The sequence below is a fragment of the Columba livia genome, chromosome 3, assembly GCF_036013475.1.
Source record: "Columba livia isolate bColLiv1 breed racing homer chromosome 3, bColLiv1.pat.W.v2, whole genome shotgun sequence".
In the NCBI taxonomy this organism is placed as follows: Eukaryota; Metazoa; Chordata; class Aves; order Columbiformes; family Columbidae; genus Columba; species Columba livia.
This window is the reverse complement of record NC_088604.1, coordinates 76,312,833-76,336,316: the sequence shown is the minus strand read 5'-3', so window position 1 is coordinate 76,336,316 and position 23,484 is coordinate 76,312,833. Positions and strand designations below refer to the sequence as shown.

The 23,484-nt window shown below is 35.1% G+C and overlaps 1 protein-coding gene across 4 annotated transcripts in view; it reads right to left on the bottom strand.

Annotated features, from left to right (window-relative positions):
- TTC13 (tetratricopeptide repeat domain 13) overlaps nucleotides 1-23,484 on the bottom strand; it is a 40,850-nt gene that overhangs the window by 2,239 nt on the left and 15,127 nt on the right. For 2 of the 4 annotated variants that reach the window (XM_065057704.1, XM_065057702.1), the window contains exons 7-22: nucleotides 23,170-23,286; nucleotides 22,428-22,538; nucleotides 21,379-21,461; nucleotides 18,811-18,952; nucleotides 17,243-17,417; nucleotides 16,671-16,827; nucleotides 15,415-15,545; nucleotides 14,925-15,057; nucleotides 14,336-14,428; nucleotides 10,054-10,137; nucleotides 8,528-8,612; nucleotides 6,155-6,264; nucleotides 3,902-4,037; nucleotides 3,152-3,231; nucleotides 1,927-2,005; nucleotides 408-487 (exon numbers count right to left, since the gene is read on the bottom strand). In XM_065057704.1, the coding sequence (XP_064913776.1) occupies nucleotides 408-487; nucleotides 1,927-2,005; nucleotides 3,152-3,231; nucleotides 3,902-4,037; nucleotides 6,155-6,264; nucleotides 8,528-8,612; nucleotides 10,054-10,137; nucleotides 14,336-14,428; nucleotides 14,925-15,057; nucleotides 15,415-15,545; nucleotides 16,671-16,827; nucleotides 17,243-17,417; nucleotides 18,811-18,952; nucleotides 21,379-21,461; nucleotides 22,428-22,538; nucleotides 23,170-23,286 (1,796 nt within the window). The remainder of the gene's footprint in view (nucleotides 1-407; nucleotides 488-1,926; nucleotides 2,006-3,151; nucleotides 3,232-3,901; nucleotides 4,038-6,154; nucleotides 6,265-8,527; nucleotides 8,613-10,053; nucleotides 10,138-14,335; nucleotides 14,429-14,924; nucleotides 15,058-15,414; nucleotides 15,546-16,670; nucleotides 16,828-17,242; nucleotides 17,418-18,810; nucleotides 18,953-21,378; nucleotides 21,462-22,427; nucleotides 22,539-23,169; nucleotides 23,287-23,484) is intronic. The other 2 variants (XM_065057701.1, XM_065057703.1) reach the window with 1 other exon arrangement.

Genomic DNA, 23,484 nt, shown 5'->3' with positions numbered 1-23,484 from the left:
GTATGCTAAAACTGGTTTTGTTTCAGGCCCAATTTTTAGATTTTGTACGTGGAATAACCAATAAGGGTCACATCAAATGCACCAGATTCAAAATATTGACAAGGAATTAATCTGCTCAGTATTATAAAAACCAATTAATATGAAAATAAAAATTTTAAAGCTTTATACAAAGTCATGCAGTTATACTAAGTTCTGTATATTCAAAACTTCCATCTACTTTGAAAATACTTATTCTCCAAATTAAAATAGCACTAAAGAATAAGTAAACACTAAACAGTGTTAAAAAATAGATTGGATAATTTACTAAACTCTTAATTTAAGTAATATTTTTTAGTATAGGTTTAAATTTTACATATGAAGTCTTCAATATTTTATTTCCTCAACCTCATGTGAATAAAAAGATTTACCTTTTTAGATTCATCCAGCTCCTTGCTATTTTGCTGAAAGCTTCAGACCCTGGTGCTGTCATTGCTTCAAAATCAACCAGCTAAAAATGCAACAAAATAATAAAGATCTTAGGAAATCAGAGAAGTTTTAAGTTCTCTAATTTCAGAAGGCAAATCCTTAAATATTCTTAACACGTAAATTCAACTTTAAAAACATATCCTTTTGTAACAAAATCCAGTTTTTTTTTTTAATCTTTTAACAAGACGTTTACACTAATGGGTCAGTGCCAGAAAATATTGACTGTCTTCAGCCCTTAATTACAAGATCCAAATAAAATTGGGATAGTTCTCATTTCTACAGACTGTATTCTGCAAAATATTGTGTCACATGATTGCTAGATATATATTGGACTTCCCAGGCTCTGTACTACTTCTTTCCACAGTGGGTTTTCAGACAAGCTTGACTACATATTGCCAAGAACTCTGTGCATCTTCATGTCTACAGATGAAAATAAGTTTTCAGCAGAACGATGGTCAAAACCAATTGGTTCACTAGTAGTGAAACATTTAAGCTGACAAGACTGTGGTTCAGTGAACTTTGGCTGAATCCAAGGGAAGATTCTGAGAGCATGCTACCTGTGGTTCTTAGTAAGACAGGAGTAAGCTTACTAACTAGTCTGTGCCCAGACTACTTTATCCCTCATCACCAGTTTGGATGTCAGCATGCACAGAAGGCACTGAAACTCGCTGTGAGTCTGCACACCCCACTGAAACCGATACTGGAAGCTACACTGGCCATGGCTACTGACTGACCTGCCAGGCAATAACAGGACTCTTGACTACTGGGCATCTTTATCTTCAAAGTAGTAGTCTGATAATGCATGCTGTTATATGCTTGGGACCAGAAATACCCTTCTAAGGAATCTAGCAAAAAAAACCAAACCAAACAAAACCAAAATCGCAGTTTCATTCAATTGGGGAAAAAAATTTCTTCCTGATGGTGAAAACTTCTCTAAAAACTGGTTTTGTTCCAATTCATGCAACTCTGTTTCAGGAAAAAATCCTCAAATGTAAAAATGTCCCCAAAGCCTCCTGCAAGTCAGAAATCTTGCTTTTTAGTAATCTCAAAACTCTGCTTGCCTGCATAAAATCAGTCAGGAAAATGCACTACCCTACTGAGACCTAAGAAGATGCGTACGAAAACTCACCTAAGTCTTTTACCTTAGCTTGAACTCCCACAGAACAGTGAAGATACCGGCTTAATGGCATACTGAAAAGGAGCTTTCTTGCTACTAAGCAACTGCAGTTTGCTCTTAAAAGCTACCAGGAGTTTATTGTACTGAAAGGACAAATTTACTGTTGCCAGGGCTTTCTAGAACAAAAGGGAAAGTAGCTCTTTCTTCAATTAACACCCTAGGACGCAGCTAACTCATCTTCAGTAATCAAGTGTGCAACTTCTCTTCATTCTTACAGCTCCTTCCTTGCATTTACAAGTATTGCTTCCTCCATCGAGGCTGAATCAGTGTATTCTGATAGTTACCTTTCCTTTAGGGATTTTTCCTGATACTTCTTTTCCACTTGCCATTAGTGCTCCCATGATCACCGAATACGCTATTACACTAAGGAAAAAAAAAAAATCAAAATCCATGAACAAAGTACAGTAAAAGTCTTTCCATGCTGCTATTTTAATCTACAAAACAAATAGAACATAGTAATGTTTCACAGAAGGTTAGCAGAAATTACTGTACTAGTTACTTCATTTTAGAAGTAAAACCAAGCATGAAACACTTAAAGTGCAATCACTGTTACCTTCCAACACCACTGGAATGAAGCTATGCTCCTATGGAGTCTGAATACTGAAGACCACTGTTTCTACAGTAGTCAGAATCATAATTTCAGACTTACAAGTTCTTAAGACCCTACAGAGCTGAAAACAAAGCAAACTCCTGTTCCCAAGCAGCTTAGCTGTAGCCCACAAGAGTTTATGAACTCTAGTGATACAGAGCTACAGGCACTGTAAAGCTGTTCAGTCACTTAACATTTTAAAAAATCTAACTTAATTTTTTAAAATTGTGAAACTCAAGACAGATTCTTTTAATTTTTACATTCTATAAGATCAAAGTCTGATTATAAAAATGAAGTATCAGGATTTTAAAAATTTTCTACTGACCTGTATTTAATAATAACCTTAAAGATCTTAAGTGCTTTGTGCAACAGAGAATCATAATAGACTTGTATGTAGCCAGGTTTGAATTAAACTAGAATTTCAGTTGAAGAGATGTGCAACATATAAGACTTCATTCTAGGGTTTCATTTGGTGACCCTAACAGTTGTAATAAATTACTAAAATAATATTTTAGTGTATTTTCTTAAAATAACTTATCTCAAAGTATATTTAATCTTAAACACGTTTTGATAAAGCTTCTTGAATGACATTACAGTGGCATAACATAATATGGAGTAAGAACTCTAGCATTATAATTTTAAAATGACACTTCTCAATCTGTGAGCTAAAGTCTATAAATACTGACTACTCAAATTTAAATATACATGCAGCTATGAATAGTTACCATCAGCAATTACAAACTAGCTTTCAAAACAGTATGAAGTCAGTACCCATCAAGGCAACATAAATTAGAGACTGCAGGACACACAGCTCAACCCAGAGCTTTTTTAAATATTTAAAATATATTAAGATACTGCAACACACGGACATATGCAGCATGCATCCAAAATAACAAGACAGGATAAAGACAATCACTGACCTAGATCCTCTGGAAAGTGGCATTAAATTATAGAAGTAATAAACTAATGACAGGATCAAGTTGCAAACAGCATCTACTTCCTAAATGGGGGAAAAAAAGTGAATTAAAGAAAATTTAATAGCCAGGTAATACCATATAAAGGAACACATATTGAAAGTCTTACAGGACCATTTCAAATGCTAAAAACGTCAAGTTGAGAAGTTAAAGTCTGAATAACAGATGGTTAAGCAAATTGTTTTGTTATATCTTTACAATTTAGGCGAAACTTAGTTAAAATACATTGTGTTGAAGGGTGAGAAAAGGAAAGCACAAGCTCAAAAGTAGTCAGACTCTCATTGCAATACTAATAATCAACACAAACACAATTCTAGTGCTTGTCATGAATTTGTGTTGCTTCTCATCTTCTATGTAGCCACCATGAGCCAAAACCTAAGCAGAGCTTATAGGGATGATGAAACAGTGAACATAGATCCATGACAAAAATAAATAAAATAGGGAGGAGATGAAAAAGAAAAAGGAACACACTGTGACATTGAGATCTTGTCTGGACTCTGTAACTGCAGAAAAGCATTGCAAATTTTGAAGTAACAGGTAGAATTATGGTAACTGCTTATGGTATTTGTTGAAATTGGGTTTAAACAAACTCAATTTTATTACTTAAGCTCTCTTTCAAAAGTTGTTAGAATAAGGACTGTTAAACATAATCAAATTTTATCAAGGAATTCATAATTTCCATTAAAATAGCCTTACCCCCAGCTCTGCAGACAGAATTAGAACTTTTCCTTTAGCTGTTAGATCCTTATATAGTGCATCTATTTCTGCATGATACAGCTGTGTTCTCTCTTCTGTTGTCTGAGTTTCTACCGAAAATAGTACGTTCCCCACCCTATCAAGTAGATGAAATGAAAAAGGAGGTAAGAATTTTTTTTAACAGAACTTGATACGTAATCTAATACCCGGGGGGAGTTACAAACGTACTACAGTTAAACAGCGCATCATAGCCTTTTTCGTATAATTTTTCCTTAAACTGGAGATAATGTGCACTGCCTACCTTTTAGTAAAAAAACAAAACAAACCCCCCCCCCCCAAAACAACACACACACACAAAAAAACCCACTGAGTTAAAAACATTTTGTCCTGTTGTGTGTCTGAAAAAACACTGTCTAAACACAGATGAAATATTTCAATTGAAGAATATCTGACAAGCATTAGTGTTTCACTTACGGTGTAAGTAAAAAAAAAAAAATAAAAAATTTAAAAATATCTGCATGGGCTTAAGATATTACATATTAGAGAGCAGTGTAGAGGAAAGGGACCTGGGGGTCCTGGTGGACAACAGGATGACCATGAGCCAGCACTGTGCCCTTGTGGCCAAGAAGGCCAATGGCATCTTGGGGTGGATTAGAAGGGGGGTGGTTAGTAAGTCAAGAGAGGTTCTCCTCCCCCTCTACTCCGCCCTGGTGAGACCCCATCTGGAATATTGTGTCCAGTTCTGGGCCCCTCAGTTCAAGAAGGACAGGGAACTGCTAGAGAGGGTCCAGCGTAGGGCAACGAAGATGATTAAGGGAGTGGAGCATCTCCCTTATGAAGAAAGGCTGAGGGAGCTGGGTCTCTTTAGCTTGGAGAAGAGGAGACTAAGGGGGGACCTCATTAATGTTTATAAATATATAAAGGGTGAGTGCCATGAGGATGGAGCCAGGCTCTTCTCGGTGGCAAACAATGATAGGACAAGGGGTAATGGGATTAAGCTGGAACACAAGAGGTTCCGCTTAAATTTGAGAAGAAACTTCTTCTCAGTGAGGGTGACAGAGCACTGGAACAGGCTGCCCAGGGAGGTTGTGGAGTCTCCTTCTCTGGAGACATTCAAAACCCGCCTGGACATGTTCCTGTGCGACCTCACCTAGGCGTTCCTGCTCCAGCAGGGGGATTGGACTAGATGATCTTTTGAGGTCCCTTCCAATCCCAAACATACTGTGATACTGTGATATCACTATAGACTGTAAAGCATAGCTTTGTTAACTTTTAAACTACCAAAATGTTTTGGTATAAAATGATAGTTACAAACTATGGATCAAAACAGACTGATTGATACAGAACAAAGTTCGTGCAGAACAATGTTAGATCATTTTACTGACACCTAAATATTTTCTCCCGAACAGTGAGTCCATATATTGAATGCCATTTCACTGTACACAGGCATACGATTTAGAATGTAAAATTAAAAACCAACAGATATGTTAACATTCTATTATAAAAGAGAAGTTTGCCTTCCATGCCACTCATTGGAAGCATACAAGTTTTGGGAAAAATGTCCAATGCACAGAATTTTAAAACACGTAAGTCAAAGTTTCCAGTTAGTAGTAAGACAGAGCTTCTGAGCCTTGGATTATTGCTCATTCTTTGGGAGAACAAGGAGCCAGTATCCATAAAGTGAGAAATTTACTATCTCACCCTAAGAGTGGCCTAAAGCTTCCTGTTTGTATCCTCATACATTCAGGTACTATCTAGGTTGGCATTTGCAGATAGAAGGTCTGCAAACATCTCAAAACTAAACATAAACAAAAGCCAAAACTCCGAACAGAAGAGAGTCTCTTCCATTCTTAGATCAAAGAAATTTTTTTTCAGTCACCCTAACAGACAAGGTCTTACAACAAGAAACGTATTTTGTTATGGATAAAGACTGAGATTTCTGAGATTTTTGCCCTTTAGGCATTTTGTGCTCTAAGATGAATAACAAGGTCTCTCTTCACTTTTGTGCTGTATGTTGGAGAATAATTTCAACTGGGCCTACTCCATCAATGTTATCCTTATTCCCTCTCTGTTAGGGAACACAACAGGAATCAGAAGTCCTCAAATGAACACATTTTTTTAGTTATCTACAAAAATGTCACTAGTGAAAAACAAAACCCACTGAATGCAAGTAGAAATGGCATTTGAAAAGATTAATTGCTAATGCTTGATCATTACTTAATGTATGTAAACCCCTGAAAATAGCAAACATACTTATCGCCTGTTATTGTAATTGTGAATCCATCATATTCTTTCCCTTGATCCTTGAGGCTGGGGACTTTAGTGTTCACAGTAAACCCCTCTCTTGTTTTACTGTTAAACTGCTTTCAAAAGAAAAAAAGTGGTATTAGAGTGAACATACACAGAATGCCTAGCTATTGTTTAGAAACATCTAAAATACGTGCAGCAAAAATTAAAATGGACAAACTGAGAGAACAGGACAAAGAGATAGTGTCAACTACGTTATTTCATTTATCCTTTATTTCCTACTGAATGGAAATGACAAATACTGAATGAAGCATATTGACAATCAACTTTATAACTACATAATTAATTTAAATGGCACTATTTATGAGAAGCAACTATACAAAGCAATTGTACAGATTTCTCCCCAGTTGTATGATTATAGTAACCTTTTGGGGTAACAATGTAAATGCAAAAGCAGGAATTTGAGACCCTGTTTTGTGTTTACACCAAGAAGTAGGTGCATCAGTCTCTGTGTGGACTCCAGAATACAGCTCACAGCAGCAATTTCTTAACTGTGATCCAGTTCCAATTAATCTTTATCTTCATCATAAGGAAAAGTATCACAAAGAATTTTAAAAAGCTATATTATCTAAGTGCAATACTGTAGCCAAAGAGTTGTATAAACCAGGAAAAACTGTATTCAAGTAAAGCCAAAAGGCCAGATTTTGACATGCAACATTCCCCAGCTACCCAAATAGTTGAACTACATCAATATTAGCAGACATTCACTTTATATAGGCACTATTAATGACTATCATGCAACAGTACTGAATGAATTACTCAGGCAATTATTTATTTTAACATAGAACTTGTGATCCAGGATGTTTTGTTTAAAGATAATCTGCATTTATTTTAAAGAAACAAATCTAAAAGCCTCTAATGAGAAGCAGCATTCCGCTTCGATACAATTTGGAATGGGCTACAGGAGATTCAAACCAGAGCAAAATATACAGGTTACAAAAACCAGGAAGAATATTTGCTGACAGTTCAGACATTTATTTTGAAATAAGTCATGTATAGTCCGCTGTGTTTATACATTTTCATCATCCTCTTGAAGCAAGATGTATTTTTAACTCCACAAATTGCAATTTTTCTGGCCTACAATTCAAGAGTAGCCATATTAGGTGCTCCACAGGGCCCTATCTGCACATTTGTGCCAGTAGGGAACACTTAAATGTCTATCCACCCTAACATCCACTACCTCTTAATCACAAGTCTTTGTTTAGCTTCACTTAGTGTGCACTTCACTTCATCTTTCAAGGCCAAGAGCAAGACAGTAATATAAAAAAGACCTCCAAAGTTATGGTATGTTCTCTGAAGACACTTACATTAGTCATGTATATTTAAAAAAAATAAAAAATAAAAAATTGGTGCTGGAGCTGTGTAGCTTCTGTAAAAATAGCAGTAGTGCACAAGTGAGTGAGCGCATGCTATCATCATAAGCAAATCCAGACCTGACAGTCTACCAATAGTAGCAGCAACCTCTCTAACCTCTCTTCAGAGAGCTCTGTTCTATGGCAATCCATCAGCTTCGCTCAGCTATGGAATTGCAACATGGACACAGCCAACAAGGAAGCAATGAATTTGTCTCTACTTGGAATGAATGTTTCTTCCCAAATTCTATTTTATTCTTAATAAAATCCTGTCAAATCTTTTAGACAAGACACTTTATTTGGGTTTGGGGAAACACTGTTACAATTACATACTGCTCATCCTAGATTAATGTGAGGGAGTGGAAAAATGGAAGGACCTTTTACTTAAACTCAGGTCAAGCCTTATTTATTACTCAAGAGTACAAATAATTTTGCACATCATATATTTAAAGCCTTTCTAAGAAGACCATTACCGGCAAGAAGAAAACCTGTAGGTTTCCCCACTCTTTTTCTAACAGTCTTCCAAAGCACAAGAATGTAAACCAAGATTTCATTTCAGATTAGCTACCAGTCACTAAGGACAACTATTCCCCTACTTCCTCCTACCAGCCCCACCACGTACTGCCCTGCACCAATGAACCTCTGGTAAAAAGAGCTTCCATGTTCCTAATCTTCCAGACACACATCTTCAATTTTTTCCTCCATACTGCACAGGCATAATGTGAGGCCATTATGGTGGATCTGACCACAAACCCTCCTTGTTGATAAGGCTGACTTCAAAGAATTACATTCAACATTTTGTTTTACCATCACTTCTTCACCAATTCACAGTCAGGCCAAGCCTTTCAAATATACATCACACATCTGCATTTATCAAAAGGGAGGTCATATATTCTGAGGAACTGGATATCTCCCCAAATACGTTTTTATTGTTTTTATCACATTTTGAAGTTTCCTTTTAATTTACCTTCATTATGGGAAGAAGATCTTCTACTTTATGTACCTTTTCCAAAGCTTCTCGAACCTCTAATAGTCCTTTTGGATTATTAGCTCTGGAAAAAAAAATATGGAATCACAATGGTTGAACACATGGAGCACTTCTGGAAATCCATCTAGGTTTAACCTAAGTAGCCATAGTAGAATAAGTTCTTGCAAGTTACTTCATTATTTCTTTTCTGAAAATTAGTTCCTTCAATACTTGGCCACATGATCTCCTATTCTTCAAACAGTAATTTCCTCCTATATGAGCTCTGCTTATCTTTTTTCAGCTTCAAAACTCAAGCATGCTAAAGCATTAAACAGCATTTGAATGAGCACATGTGGGCAGGGGGTTGTTGATCAGGAAAGATGGAAGAAGAATGGCGGTAAGGTTAGAAAGATTCTTCTCAAAATATACACATCTGTGTAGCCTTAAAGGTGTGTAAATACTACAAACACAGGCACAGCTGGACTGTGAGGAAACCTGTTGAACTAATGCTCTAATATTTATTAATTACTGTACACAGATATTAAGAACAATTAAAAATAAAAAACAAACCACAGCACAAATTGCTTTGGTTTAAGGTCAAATGCTGTTGGCTCACTCTGAACAAACTTCCCCCCAATAGAGGACAGACTTCACAGTTACTACAGAACTTACGTATCTTCAGCAACTAGCATAGATTTTCCCAAACTTCAATCTTTTCAATTGTTACAAGGATTTTCTGCACTTTAATTTTTTTTTATATTTAAGTAGCATAATGAGATTGAAAACCAGAACTCAATATTTAATAAAAGTTAGCGGGCCAAAGAAAAATTAGAGGGTTTAAAGCTACAAAAGTTCCTTAAATTTTGACCTTATCAGAACACTGTTGCCACAAATGAGCTGCAGGTGGGAAAGATATTTTACTCATAAAAAAATGATCAAAGTTTGAAATACATGTCAACTTCAATTTTCAGATTACCTTTAGTCATATTCTTTCATTCAAGATTCTACAACTGTCTTCTATTCCAGCAAGCTGTCTACCAATTTGTCTATGTAACAGGTAGCAAAGACTATCTGCTTCTTTAAGACTTCTTGTTTCAATTAAAATTACCTTGCCTATCATCTTCTCCCTTTTTTCCTCATTCCTATTATTTATTAATCATAATATTGAGATAAACTGTACTCTATTCTACCACGAAGAAACACACCATCTTCAATAAATCATATTTTTTTTAGAAATAATTGAAACCCAGCTGATGCCAAAACTGTGGGTACAAATTTAACACCATTATTAGTTTCTAGGTATACTGTAATTTGCAATGTTTCTTCCTATTAGTTTAAGTTTCTTTGTTTGGCTATGAACAGGATTTTGCATTTCCAGTAGGAAATAAGACAATTACAGATAGCAAGAAGACTAGAACATACTAAATTAAGAAAATATCCCTCAGACTTTCTGAAATGAATATTATGTAAATTTCAAATCAGTATTACCAGGGGAAAAAAGCATGGAAAAAATATGAATAATTTACCCATGATAAACAAGGATCCTATCTTTGATAAATCGAAGAATTTTCTCAAAATATTCCAGGTATCTCATGTTAATGACCTGTCCCCTAAAAAGAAAAGAAAATGTGGGTTTTTTTTAAAGTCTTCTCTTTCAACCCAGCATTCCAGGGCTAAGACACAAATATTAATATTTGACAGAATTTTATCCACAGATGCTTAGTAAATTAAAGGAAATAACTAGAGTTTCTCTGAAATGGTGAGTTGCCCATCCCCCATTTTGAATACAAATTCCACAGTGAACTTGCAAAAGCTCATGTATGATTAGTGTTGTTGTCCTCTCATAAGATATATTTCATGAATATTTTCCCATTTTCAGTATGCCCATGTCCAGTAAATCTTAACTATGCGATAATTATATCCTTGTACAAATTGATAATCTTACTTCATTAGTTACACTTGTAGATATTGCAGAACTAGGAGAGAATTCTCAATCTGCACATTGATTTACTTTGAGAACCTACACACTCCAGTTTATGTATTTGCCAATATATATGCTGATCTGCTCTGACAGGCCACATACTTTTTTTTTTCATCTACGCTCCTCTATATTGAAGTAATTTTACTTTGATTCCTAACAGGTACAAGTAGTAACTGTTACACTAAAACATCAAAAGGGTGTTGTTTTATCCCTTGGACCACAAAAGACAAAAATATACATCACAAATTTGGTATAAACCTGCTAGGATTACAACCACTCTGAGAGGAAATATTACATACCATTATTGCATTTGTAGGAGTCCTTCCTCTTCTCCCAGTCTACAAAACAAGATTTTATAAAGCAAACATTACCGCTCTCTGAGCAAGCAAAACCACTGTCAACCACAGGAAGGTGTGCACATCTATTTTTTTTCCCACTCTAAGTGATTTTTGGCAGCTTAAGACCCTGCCTAATGTCTCACTCAATAGTCTCACACTTTAGTAAGCCTAGTCTCAGAATGGCAAAATCAGTCTTTAAAAACTGAACGGGATTAGAACACATACATCTGCACATCAGAAAGGGAGGTAGAGAAAGCAGAAGGATGAAGACAAGTCTATACACAGAATATGCCCTTGTTGTACGTCCCATCATTTTCCATCTGTTTTAACAAATATCTGTACAACAAGCAGAAGTGTGTCAGTATAAGGAACTGGATTTTTGTTTAGTGGCATCTTGGAAAATAAATCCAAACCAGACCTATCAATCTGTAATGCCGTCTAAAAGCAGCAGTACCAAAACAGACTTCTAGTAAGGTGGTCAGAAGCACTTTGTGTTTATTTTCACGCTTTCTCCTTATTTAATAAACACTACCAGCAAGAATTCAAAAGTAGTAGTAATCCAGAGAGTGTTTTCACATTTTTATAAGCATATTGAATATATCATTAATGTTCAGCTGACCCCAAATCCTTGTTTTGCCTATGAAAACAACTTAAACTTTCAGGAACATTTTCTCTACTTCAAATGAAACTTGGGCATTTAAGCCAGAAAGGAGATAAGCCAAATTTGCACTTGTCTATAGACCCATGAAGGGGTAGTGACAGCCAATATACTTGCACCTTGAGTATGTTAAGATCTGGAAGCCTGTCAAACATTGTGAAGTGCATGATGTTTCTCATATACGTTTAACAAAAGGTCCCCAAATGGACTCAAAACAAACATACAAAAAAGTGTTTGTTTTCTGACACTCTTCAAACATTTTGCCACTCTGAAAAATAATTTTTAGTTCAGCAGTCATTGAATGCTAGTCCCTCCATCCCGAAACTCATGTGGCAGGAACCACTGAAAAATAAGGGACTTTAAATGCAAAGAATTTCAAGTAAAGAAAAGGGTTAACAGATATCTAATCCAAAAATTTAGGACATGGAAATTACTGGTGTACAACTTCAACCAAACAAAACCTAGAGACAGTCTGAGCTCAGCAGTACTAGACCTGTTACAAATACTAAAAGAACATCAACTGCTGTTGTTACATTTCTTATTTGACTGGACAGCTTATATCTTTGTGTCTTTAATAATCATGAAGGTTGGCATTTGTCAGCCTAAATAATGTACTGTTACACCAGGTTTCCAGGTAGCCTTGCTACAGAAAGAATTCAGCCTTAGTCATACAGTTATCAGAATAAACTTCCAAATCATAGCAAATACAAAGCAATGTATGTCTTCCTGAAAAAGTCAAAAGACTATAAACTGATCTCAATTATCAACAAAAAAGGTGTTAGCCTCTTGATATTTTAGATCAGCAACCATTTTACAGTGGAGTAATGCAAGACTGAGAATATACAGATCTGTACAAACATTAAGAGTAAACTTTCATTTTGAAATCATAATGGACTAGAACATGCTACAAAAGTAAAATTAAATAAATAAATAAATGCCAATTAACATATTCGTTTATCCCTCACCTCATGTGACATCATCAGGAGGGAGTCCAAAAGCAGAAACAAATCACTACAGAAAGCTGACCAGTGAAAACCTTGATTACTCTGGATGCTCAAACAAGTATGGGTTTCCAGAATACAAAAGTATGCAGTGACCATCCAGTGCTGAAGTCAAATCAACTCCTAAGGCTGTGGTACCTAGGCTGCTTCAAATTTATTGTTCCTTCCGGAAGAAGTGCCCAATTAATAGTTTTCAAAGAACCACTACCTAGCTGTTTAAAAAAAGCACAACCAAAATGAATGCTGATGAGAACCCCAGAAGTCAAGGCTGAGCCAAAAACAAAAGGTTAGAATTAGATTCAGTGTGTGCCTACCATTCTGCATGTTCATGAGGCTTATTTCAGATTTCTATGAAATCACCAAAATAGCTGGAACAGTAAATAATGAGTTTTGCTAGCACTCTCTGATGAGAGAAAAACAAGTGAAGTACTTTGGCCAGTGGAAAACAGAGCTGCTGACACAGAGATCCTGTACAGGGATGCATTTCCCCAGATTAAATGTTCAAAGTTATTTTCAGCATAGTAATCAAGTGTTGTTATATGAATGCCCTTTTGTCAGAACAGATCACCTAGAATTTTTTACTCTCCCATTTAAAACAAAACCAAGAAGAAATGGCTGAAGTACAGAACGCATCCTTGTCTCAAAGTACAGATGGTTGTGGTTTCTGCTGCATCATACATGTGAGAAGAGAGAACTGCAGCAACAGCAAAGAGAGACAGAGCTTGGAGCCCAACTGTGACACTTGGCTTGAGGGAAGACAGAAGCCTGAGCTTAAGACTGTTGAAGAAGCAGCACATCCTGCAAGGCAACTACTGATCTGCATTGGAGTGTAATGCTACATGGTAACCACTCCCTAAAGTAACACCAAGGCTGGTGGGGTCCCTTCCTTAGAATGCAAGACAGTGGACAAATTCTCACTAGCCTCTGTGCGTGAACATTAGAATATCACTGTTTTTCTCTTCCTAAAATAATTCCTGAGAAGGCTTTGCTTCCCTTATCTTCCTTTTTCCAGGCAGCTTCTCAAAATAAGAAAAAATAAATAGACATAAAAGCAGAATGACAGATCAAAGATTCAATACTTCCCATGTGAGAGGGAGGGGAAAAAAGGGAAATAAGATGACACCTGGATACATATTTATTTACACAAACACACTCTGCTCCTGTGATTGACAGTGATGTTGCCACATTGAGTCCCTCACACTTCCACCACTTCATGGGAAGCAGCATTGTCACGACTCCAATACTGAGTCTTGCAGCATGGGAGAAGATGGAACGTACAACAGTGGTTGAATTTTTTAAAATGTGACCTTTGTTTAAAAGTGCAACTATTGCCTTTCACAGGTTACTTATTTTATAACTTTTGCTTTACTTTGGCCTGCTTTGAAAACAACTAAAAGAACTATGCTTTTCCTCTTTATTGTAAATTGGTATTAAAGCTGAAAGAACAGCATTGTTTCATTACTGCTGCCACTATGTTAGAGAAGCAGCGTTTGCAAAAATTACAACTGTGATGACCTTTACCTTAAATGTAAAAATTAGATTATTTGGGAACTAAAAACAGCATGTAAAAATATGCATCTTCTGGATCTTGGTTAGATCTTGCTATAACTCAGTCTTACAATTAAAACTCAGGAAAAAGAAGAAATATGAGGTACAATTTGAGGTGCACAAAACCCAAATTCTTCATTAGAAAATACAAAATAAATATTAAAGCAAAACAATCAGCACATATACATTCAATACTGTAATCTGCTGTTTCATGAGCAGCTGTTAAGTTTTGGTACAGTCCCTTAGTGCATGGGGGAAGGTTGTTCAGTAAAACTCTCATACCTGATTAAGTTAATGTGATTATTGAAACCTCTGCTAAGACTTCGGGCAGGCATTTGGTCCAACCAAAGCACAGGCTGGTCAGGGTCAGCTATCCTACAAAGACAATGGATATTAATATTGGCACACACTTCGCTCCATGTAATATTTCTAATCGAGCTTTGTTCACACATAATAACTTTAGGCAAAAGCCAGAATTCAGAGATAACTTTTTTTTTTTTTAATTGAAATGCATGTATGATTTTCATAAGAAAAAAACCCAATGCAATTATTTTATATTGCTGGAGTTTGAAGCTGTTAGGTTGTTATCCTACACTGCAATGTACCCCATGGTCTTTCACAGCTTTGCCTCAACCAGAAAATGCTATTCCCAACTCTTTCCCTCTTTTTAAAAGGAAGAAAAATGAGTATTTTCAGAAGCACACTCCTTGCACCTAAAGCATCCCTCTCTTTTATCAGAACACTTTCTAGTATTACTGGGTGGTAGCAAGTGTCATTTTCTCCTCTGTAAGATCAGCCCTTTGGTTAACTGAAGCATGAATCATTATCACAACCAACACAAGGCTTGTTCTCTTTCTTCTTTTACCATTACCTTCGCCACTTCACAGCAATATCAAACATATCTCTCCACTGCATCAGTCTGGTTTTCCCATTCATCCGAACTTTTGAGTTTGCCCAGGTCCGCTGCACAGCCTGCATTACTTCTAGAGTGGCCAACCCCATTGCTGGGGGTGGAGGAGGAAAAGAGAGGGACAAACAACAGCAGAAAGAGGAAAAACTATTAGAGCAAAGCACTCACTTTCGTACAGATAGGAAAACTGAAGCAGGAAAGCGAAGTATTTACAGGAAAAGAATTGCCAACATCAATAAAATCTGGGAGATCATTATTTCTGGTCCCCAATTACGTCAAGACACTGCTGACATAATGATTATTTTCATTTTAAATTTTTTATCTGATTTGAAATGAACAAAGCATAGGACTAATTTGCAGATAACAAAGGTGTAGCATGAAGTTATCAGCACACTGATTTCCCGCCCCCCCCCCCCCCCCCCCCCAAATATATAGAGCATTTTTAGCATACCTCTATGTATTCTTCTATTTGGAAGAAATCCTGGTGTCTCATACTGCATCATGGAACCCAGATGATCAGCTACACATATGAGTTCTTGCACATCAGGCTTATAGCTTTCAAAATTCTGAAATAACACATCTCTTATGGAAGAGAAAAATATGCATCAGACATAACTTGGCAACAAAAGAACTTCAAATTGTAAAACACAGATTTGTCTGATAATCAAACCCTTTGTGTGAGAAATACTTAAAACCAGTATAAAGAACACTTATTCCTCCTCCCACCTCACTGCACATACACGGTAGTTAAAATCTCAAATGAAATCCTGGTCTTACTACATTCAATGGAAGATATTATTACTGTCATAACCATGATTTCACCTTCAGATTTGCTCATAATAAAAGACACAAAATAAAGTTAACAGATAATATATTATCCTTCAATGTTACACTCATCCTGAGGAACTTTAAGTAAGAAAAGAATATGTACAGAAACTAGAAGCCTTATTCTCTAACTTCTCTTGTAATTATGTAAAAGCTTCTGCTAAAAAGATGGATTCTACTCCATATACACAAAAGCCATAAATTTTTAACTCAACAATTTTTTTACATAGGTAAAAATGAATACATGAAAATGTATCTAGAAACTAGTTTACAGCAGGAGAAACTGCTGTCTTCAGCTACATATTTTGGAAGCCTATTCTAATAAATCCTCTGCTTTGGTGACTGAAATCACTCTCCTTCTAAAATACTGGTTATCTAAATTACTCTGGAGAATATTCTTATCCAGTGAAATCCAGGTGCCATTAAAAAAAACAAAAGCAAAACAAAACAAAACAAAAAACTATCAGGTGTCTAGAAAATTACACCTATAACAAAATAAAAATCTAGCATGCAACAAGAAACTGTAATAAGGGTGCTATATAATGCAACACTGAGCATCTCAAACACTTCAACTACTTCACATTCATTGCAAAAAACAAACAAAACCAGCTAATCAATAAGGCCATAGGATATGAAACATCATCATGTGAATATCATTGTTTATGTGAAGACAGAAGTGAAGAAGATCATTCTAAGTGTCATTCTTCCTTTTTTATGAGCTAAACCAACTCCAATGCCTTTGATTTTGGAAAGGATTTATACACTCAGTGGAATTTGACTGTCATATATTTATGCTGTTATAATGCCTTTAAGAACAGCACTTTAAAAAGCCAAACTGGAAAAAAATTTGGAGTAGGCTTTAAAAAAAAATAAATTACTCACTTTATATGTGGCTGTAACCCTGGCTGTTCTTCATAATTTTCTATAAGAAAAGGAAGATTTTTGGCCCAATGGTCCTTGAAATTTCCAGGAAGATCTACATCAATATTATACTCTGTAAGAGGGGTATCCAAATGTGCATGCAAATATCTAGAATACTCTGGAGGAAAGAAATAAAATTAAATACTGTTTGCATAGTTAGCCTACTTATGTAATTACATAAAAACAACCACTAGATTATGTTTGTCAGTTATCCAACATGACTTTAATAAGGCATTACTCTTAGATAACTTAATTTTGCTATTAGCTAATTTCCAATACAAAAATAAGGCTATTCCAACTAAGTATCACACTCTTTACCATTACACAGAAATTTGTGTTTCATTTGTGGTCCTAGCTTTTAACTGTATGAAAAAATAAGAATCAGTGTATATTTTGTTTTAAACACATTCAGCAGTGCTCTTGAGAATGTACAACAGCTTCTTTAAAACGGCCCACAGCTACAAGCATGGTTGCACTTCCAGGGTTCTTGAAGGATTTAAGAAAATTGGAAAAAAGAAAAAAATCCTACTTACCTCGGAGATATTTCACTTTCAGATATTCTGGGCTGGCCTTCTGACCCGGTAGAGGATCATTTAACATAACTTTAGTCTGAGCTTTTATGCCTTCATAAAACTGTCCCATTGCAACATGGCTGAGACCTTTCATGTACTGGCACACTTCATTATATGGTTCTAGCTGTAGACATCTCTGGGAAATTAAAGGAACAAAGCACCCATAAACCAAGAGAGAACATTAGTATCTTCAAATAAACAAACCTGTTTGGTCAGAAGACCCTCAGGAAAATATTTACTGATTCTTAAGATCCACTTCCATCACAATTTTCTTTCAAATGATGCTGAGCACTTAAATGGCTAGCAAATGTAAAAAAATATATATATTTTCAGCTTCATTAAAAACAGAAAAGGAACCGTGAGTTCAAATATACTTTTGATCACACTTTAATTGTTATGAAAATGGATCATGTTTGTTCTAATGATATTAGCACTACAGAAGTTTCAACACTAGTTGGATGAAATTAGACAAACCACACTCCTGACAATATTAGTAACAAGTCATTTTTGGCTAGTTCAACACATACCATACCATTTCTTCCATACATATCTTCGCTAGTTTGTGCGTTAGTACACTTCATTATGTTAGTAAAATATTTACTATATGCTAAACACAAAGCAAATTCATATTTATTCAAACTTAATGCTCTGATTCTTCTAGCAATTACATGCCTTTAGAAGAGCATCTCCATCTTAAAAGTTGAAATATCTTTCCAATTACAGCAGTATCTATAAATTGTGTTATAGAAGGTGAACAGGTAATAATGCACATGAAGTGCTCTCCTTGAGACAAACATTCATTCAGAAAGGGATGCAATAACTTCCACATCTTATTTCATTCCTTATTTTAAGGATATGGACGTATAATTAAAATATGCCTTTATTGTTCTGTCTAAAAAAACAAGGCCATTATTTAATGCCAATAGAGAGAGGTAAGATTTTGTTTACCTGTGGAAACACATTTTTACAGGGCAAATGAATCACAACAAATTCTGGGTTTTTCAAAACAAATAAAATACCTCAGAAAAATTATATAAATATTGGAACTCTGTAGGCTTATTTTAACCTTTAAAGTTATAAAGAAGACTACATTCCCTCTTCTGTCAAATATGAAAAAAGCCCCTTCCGTTTCAACCCAAACAAAAACATTATCAAGAACACAACTACCAGTTTAACCAAAACTAAAGAAAAAACCCCACAGACACACACACAAACCCACACCAAAACAAAACAAAAAAACCCACCACACTCCAAAAACCAGATCAAACATTTCAACAAAAGCTTGGTTTTAGGAATTCATAAAACCACTAGAGGATGTATCTCTGTTTTAGCAAAATTCTATTTTTAACTAAAAACTGTAATTTTTATACATATTTTTAAGACAAACTTGACAAAAAATTAACTTTAGTTCAAATGCACATATACATTCAGAACTAAAAACTTCAACACTTGTCCATTTCATTGCACTTGTTGAATACTAGTCCTTGTTAAAACATTTTAATTTTGTATTTACTTAGGACCTTGCTTACCTTAAAATTCTTAAGTGCTTCATCTAAGCTACCATGATGATAAAGCATCATTCCTTTAAGCTGTAATGTCTGAACATGATTTTGATTTAGCAGCAAAGCCTTCTGGAAGTTCTCTGTAGCAGCATCGAAGTTACCAAGTTCTCTAGTCGATTCCATAGAGTGGAAATTGAAAAATATAGACAATGAAATTACTTGTTAAAAGTTGCTTTAATGCATCCAAAGGGTATATAATTACAGACCAACACAGTACTAATGGAAATTTTCTTTAACAAAAGCAGTAATTTTGCAACTGTTCTTCAGTGGTAAGAACTGAACAGCTGCACAGTTTTTTCACTCCCAGAAATGTGTACTCTGAAACACAACCCCAAAAGACCACAAATCTCCACAATCCTCAGCAGACATAAACCATAAAAAACCACATAACCTATGGTATTTCTTCAGAATTGAAAAGACACAAAACGTCCACAGAAAGTGTTCTTGGAAGACATTATCTATGGCAAGCCTTTTAAGCTATTAAATATAAACACATTTTTAAAAACTCACTATTTAAATGCTGAATAAGAAGAAAGCATCTAGTGCTTGAAAGCCGAAAATAAATAAAAATGTATTGACAGGAATTACTCCCACATGCAGAACAACTTTTAGTAAATATAGTCACAGAGAAACTATAATAAAAAATGAAAATAGTATAAGTATACAACTTAATTTTTCTTCAGGGTTTTTTACCCAAAATACAGATTTTTTTTTTTTTAAGTTTAAGATCATGAAATTCTTCTCACATCAAATTAGGTGAAATTAATCCAAACAGGAGCAATGCAAAATAAACAAGATTTAGTAGTTTTAAATACATTGTCCAAAAAGAACTTTTAGACAGAACAGTTATCAACCACAGCGCTCCAGTTTCAAGTAAATGCAGTCACCAGATTTGAAGCAGGAATTAATAGGTAAAATGCTATAATTCATGTTGTTAAGCAGGATAAATCAGACTCATAATTGTATATTTCCACAATAAAAATAATTATTTTAAAGGTATTTTTAAGCATTGTTTTTGAAACTTATTTGATGCAGAAGAAAGTATGAACTTGAAACACAAGATTTTAGAAAGAAAGAAGAATTTGACAGCTGGAGTTAACAGTACCCTGGAGAAATGAGATTACTATTCCTGCCTGTTTTAAGACCTGACTGTTCATGGGAAAGTAAATCAGACTTTTCATAGTTGGTCACTAGTTATGGTGTCCTCAGTTACTAAACAAAATACTGGTCAGCTTCTGGCCTTCTCTAACTGATGAGCATTTAGAAGACTCAACAGTAATTGTGCTTTGTACACAGGGTAGAACAGCTGATCGATTAGAGAGTTAGTCCCGCATCCAAACACAAATTAAAAAGGTTAAAGCATTTATTGGAAACATAAGGCAGTAACTGCTCATCTTCCAGCCTAAATTGCTATTATTTAACACTTTGAATGAATTTACACGCAGTAAGAAGCATCGCAGGAAAAACTCATGAGGAAATTAAGTGATTCTACATTGAGTTCAGAATTTCGATACTGTGGTAAATAAGGTGCAAGTCCACAAAGCAAAAAAATAACAACAACAAAATTGATGCTGCCTTCAGTAAATAATGCATGTTCTGCAAGCTGAAGGAAGCATAAAGCCTGAAGAAAAAGAGCACATGATCATGTAATGCTTGCCCACCAGCCCTACCAGACTTAACCCTTGTTACACAAAAGCCATTTATGTTGCAGCAGCATCTATGCTGCAGATCAGTGCTTTCCAAAAATAAAAAACAGGAAATAAAAAGCTGTCAAGACACAGCAGGTTGGGAAAACAACTAGAACAGGCAGAGATACCCAGTTGCTGACTATTTTATGTTCTTATCTTGTTATAGACAAGCTATATGTACTTTTCTCCTTCGTAATTATCTGCAGACCACATTTTATTCAACTATAAATTAAATTATGTTATCTTTAATGTAAATTAAAAAGCAAAAAAGTGACTAGTTACCTTACTAAATAGAGATTGTTGGGGTTTTAATTACTTGTTTAATAGGTAAGAAACTACATGTCTATATTAAAAATACCCTAAACAGGAAATTAGCTAAATAGTCAGAACTGTAAATCTCTTTGTTGAGAGATTAACTGATACATGCTCTAGCAGTTCTATAAAACGATATGCACTATATAATGAGTTTTTCATAAATTTTAAGTAGCACAATAATCTCAGATGACAATTAATGAGCATATTCATGAGCAGTTTATATTAAACATTTCCATCATTTAAAGAACATTTAACACGCCTAAAACGCATCTTACTGAACATCACCAACTACCTAATCTTTGTGTCTGGGAGACTCAAAGAGCTACTGGAGACTGCGCTAAAAATACAAAGCAAACCTAGAAATTATTTATATCAAACACATCCTGCCAGAGCCATTCTGGCTGTAGGAGCTGCCAAATCCACATAAGATTCAGCACAGTTTTGTAACAAATGTATAAAAGTTAGAGAGCGCATTTTAAAGAACACAATCAGATACACAACAGACTTTAAAACTATTTCTGAATGCAATTACCTGTAGGCTTGTCCCAGGCTTTTATACGCATCTATAAAGTCTGCTTTCTGCTTCAGAGCTTCCTTGAATGATTCAATAGCTTCCTAGAGAAAGGCAGAAACAGAAAAAGTTGTCACTTACTGCATTAATTTAATTTTAGTATCCTCAGTAGTTACTCGCCATAAATTTGCAGTTATTCACTAAAACCTTTGGAAGAAACAAAAAAGGTATGAATTTACCACAAAATCTACAGAGTTATAATCATCAAATAACAAATGAAATATTGCAACATTATTTACAATAATGACAGGTTTAGCTGGAATTCCTTTGTCTAACATGCTATGGGAATGAGGATTTCTTCATACAACTCATAATGAATCCCAAGCTGTTAGCAGAGGCTGAAAGAAAGCCTTGACTTTGCCGGATTTTAGGAATCACATAGTTGCATCCTCACTTTTCAAACTGAGGATTTGGGATAACTTGTCTAATTATTCCCCCCTCAAAAAAACCTACAGCAGTATCTCTAAATACTGTACAAGCAAGAAACAGGTACAATAATACTACACCTAAAACACAGAAAAGTTTTGAATCAGAAAATGGTGAAACATTTAAAAAAAGCTTAGTAAGAACTTATTTCCTGCTAGTTTTAGAATCTGAGAGAGCAACAATGTTCAAACATCTCAGAATTTCAAATTATTTTATTCTTCATCCCTTTCCCCTTCACAAAAGCTAGGGAGCCTCCATTTCATGTAAAGAAAACCTAAATATAACCCTACAGATATTAACAAATGTGCCAAATACAAACATCTTTTGAAGAACTCCATAAACACGTCTGTTATCACTGATTTACCAAGATCTAGCAAGACCAGCAGTATTTACATGCCATACCATGAAGTATTAGTCAACAATGGTACCTTTTCATTTTGCTTGCACTCTTTTGTGTTAAAAATTCTTCCTCATGCGAGAGAAAAATACATGTATCAACACCTACGGTATTTCTACTACTTTATAGAAGTAACTTCAAATAGAGGGCATTGTTCTACATGAACTAGTATTTAACATAGCTTTACCTTCAAAAGTCCTCTGTGAAAGAAGGTTAAGCCTTTATAAAGCATAGCTATAGGCTGATTTTTGTTCAGTTCCAATGAGTGCTGAAAATCTTCATGGGCTGTTGCATAATCCTGTGATAAAGCAGATTTTAGGTGACAGAGGAAATAAAATAAATAAAGAGGAATACACACTTTTATTTTCATACAAGTAAACTATAGAATTTTGTTTAATATATGAAGTCAATCTCAGGGCTAAGCAGCCACAATTGTCAACTGCCAGTGAGAATACCAAAGAACAAGGAATGAACAATACATTTCCAAATTTCATAGTAAGTGTCAGACAAAATGTAGTAAAATGAGGGGAAAAAAAAACCAACACCACAACTGGAAACAAAAAGAGTGAAAACAGAAGAATAAAATGATAAATCAGCTATTTAGTATTCACACAATCTTTGAAGGTAAAGTTGCTTCTTTTATATAAAGTGTAAGAACACCACACACACACTACATAGCAAAATAGGATGTTTACCTTTTTGTGAGAAAGTCAACTACAGGAAAATCAGGCCTATGTTGTTATTTTGTCTGTGGGTTGTTTTTTGTTTGTCTGTTTGGGTTTTTGTTGTTGTTTTGTTTGGGGGTTTTTTGTTGTTAAATTTAAATAGGAAAGAAGCTCTTGAACAAAAGTAACAACTGGCATAAACAACAAAGTATTCAACAACATACACACACCCCAAACCAAACAGAATACCCTACATCCACTAACCTCAGATATGAAGTAAAGGGTACCTCTGTGCCTGTAGAGTCGTGCTGATGGTTGTAGCTGAATAGCTTTGCTGAGATCAGATAATGCTTCACTGATTCGTCCTAGTGGTGACAGTATCTAAGAGCATAAAACAAAAACACGGTTTGGAGCAAACAGGTTCAATAGGTTTGTTTTACAAATATGAAGATTATTATTTTTCATGTTCAGCTGTAATACAGTAACCGTATTTGCTAGAATAGGCTGGAAAGTTCTGCTATAAATCTCAGTACTTACTGCTTTTAAACTCCTATCAAGGAAAATCTGAAGGCATTTTTA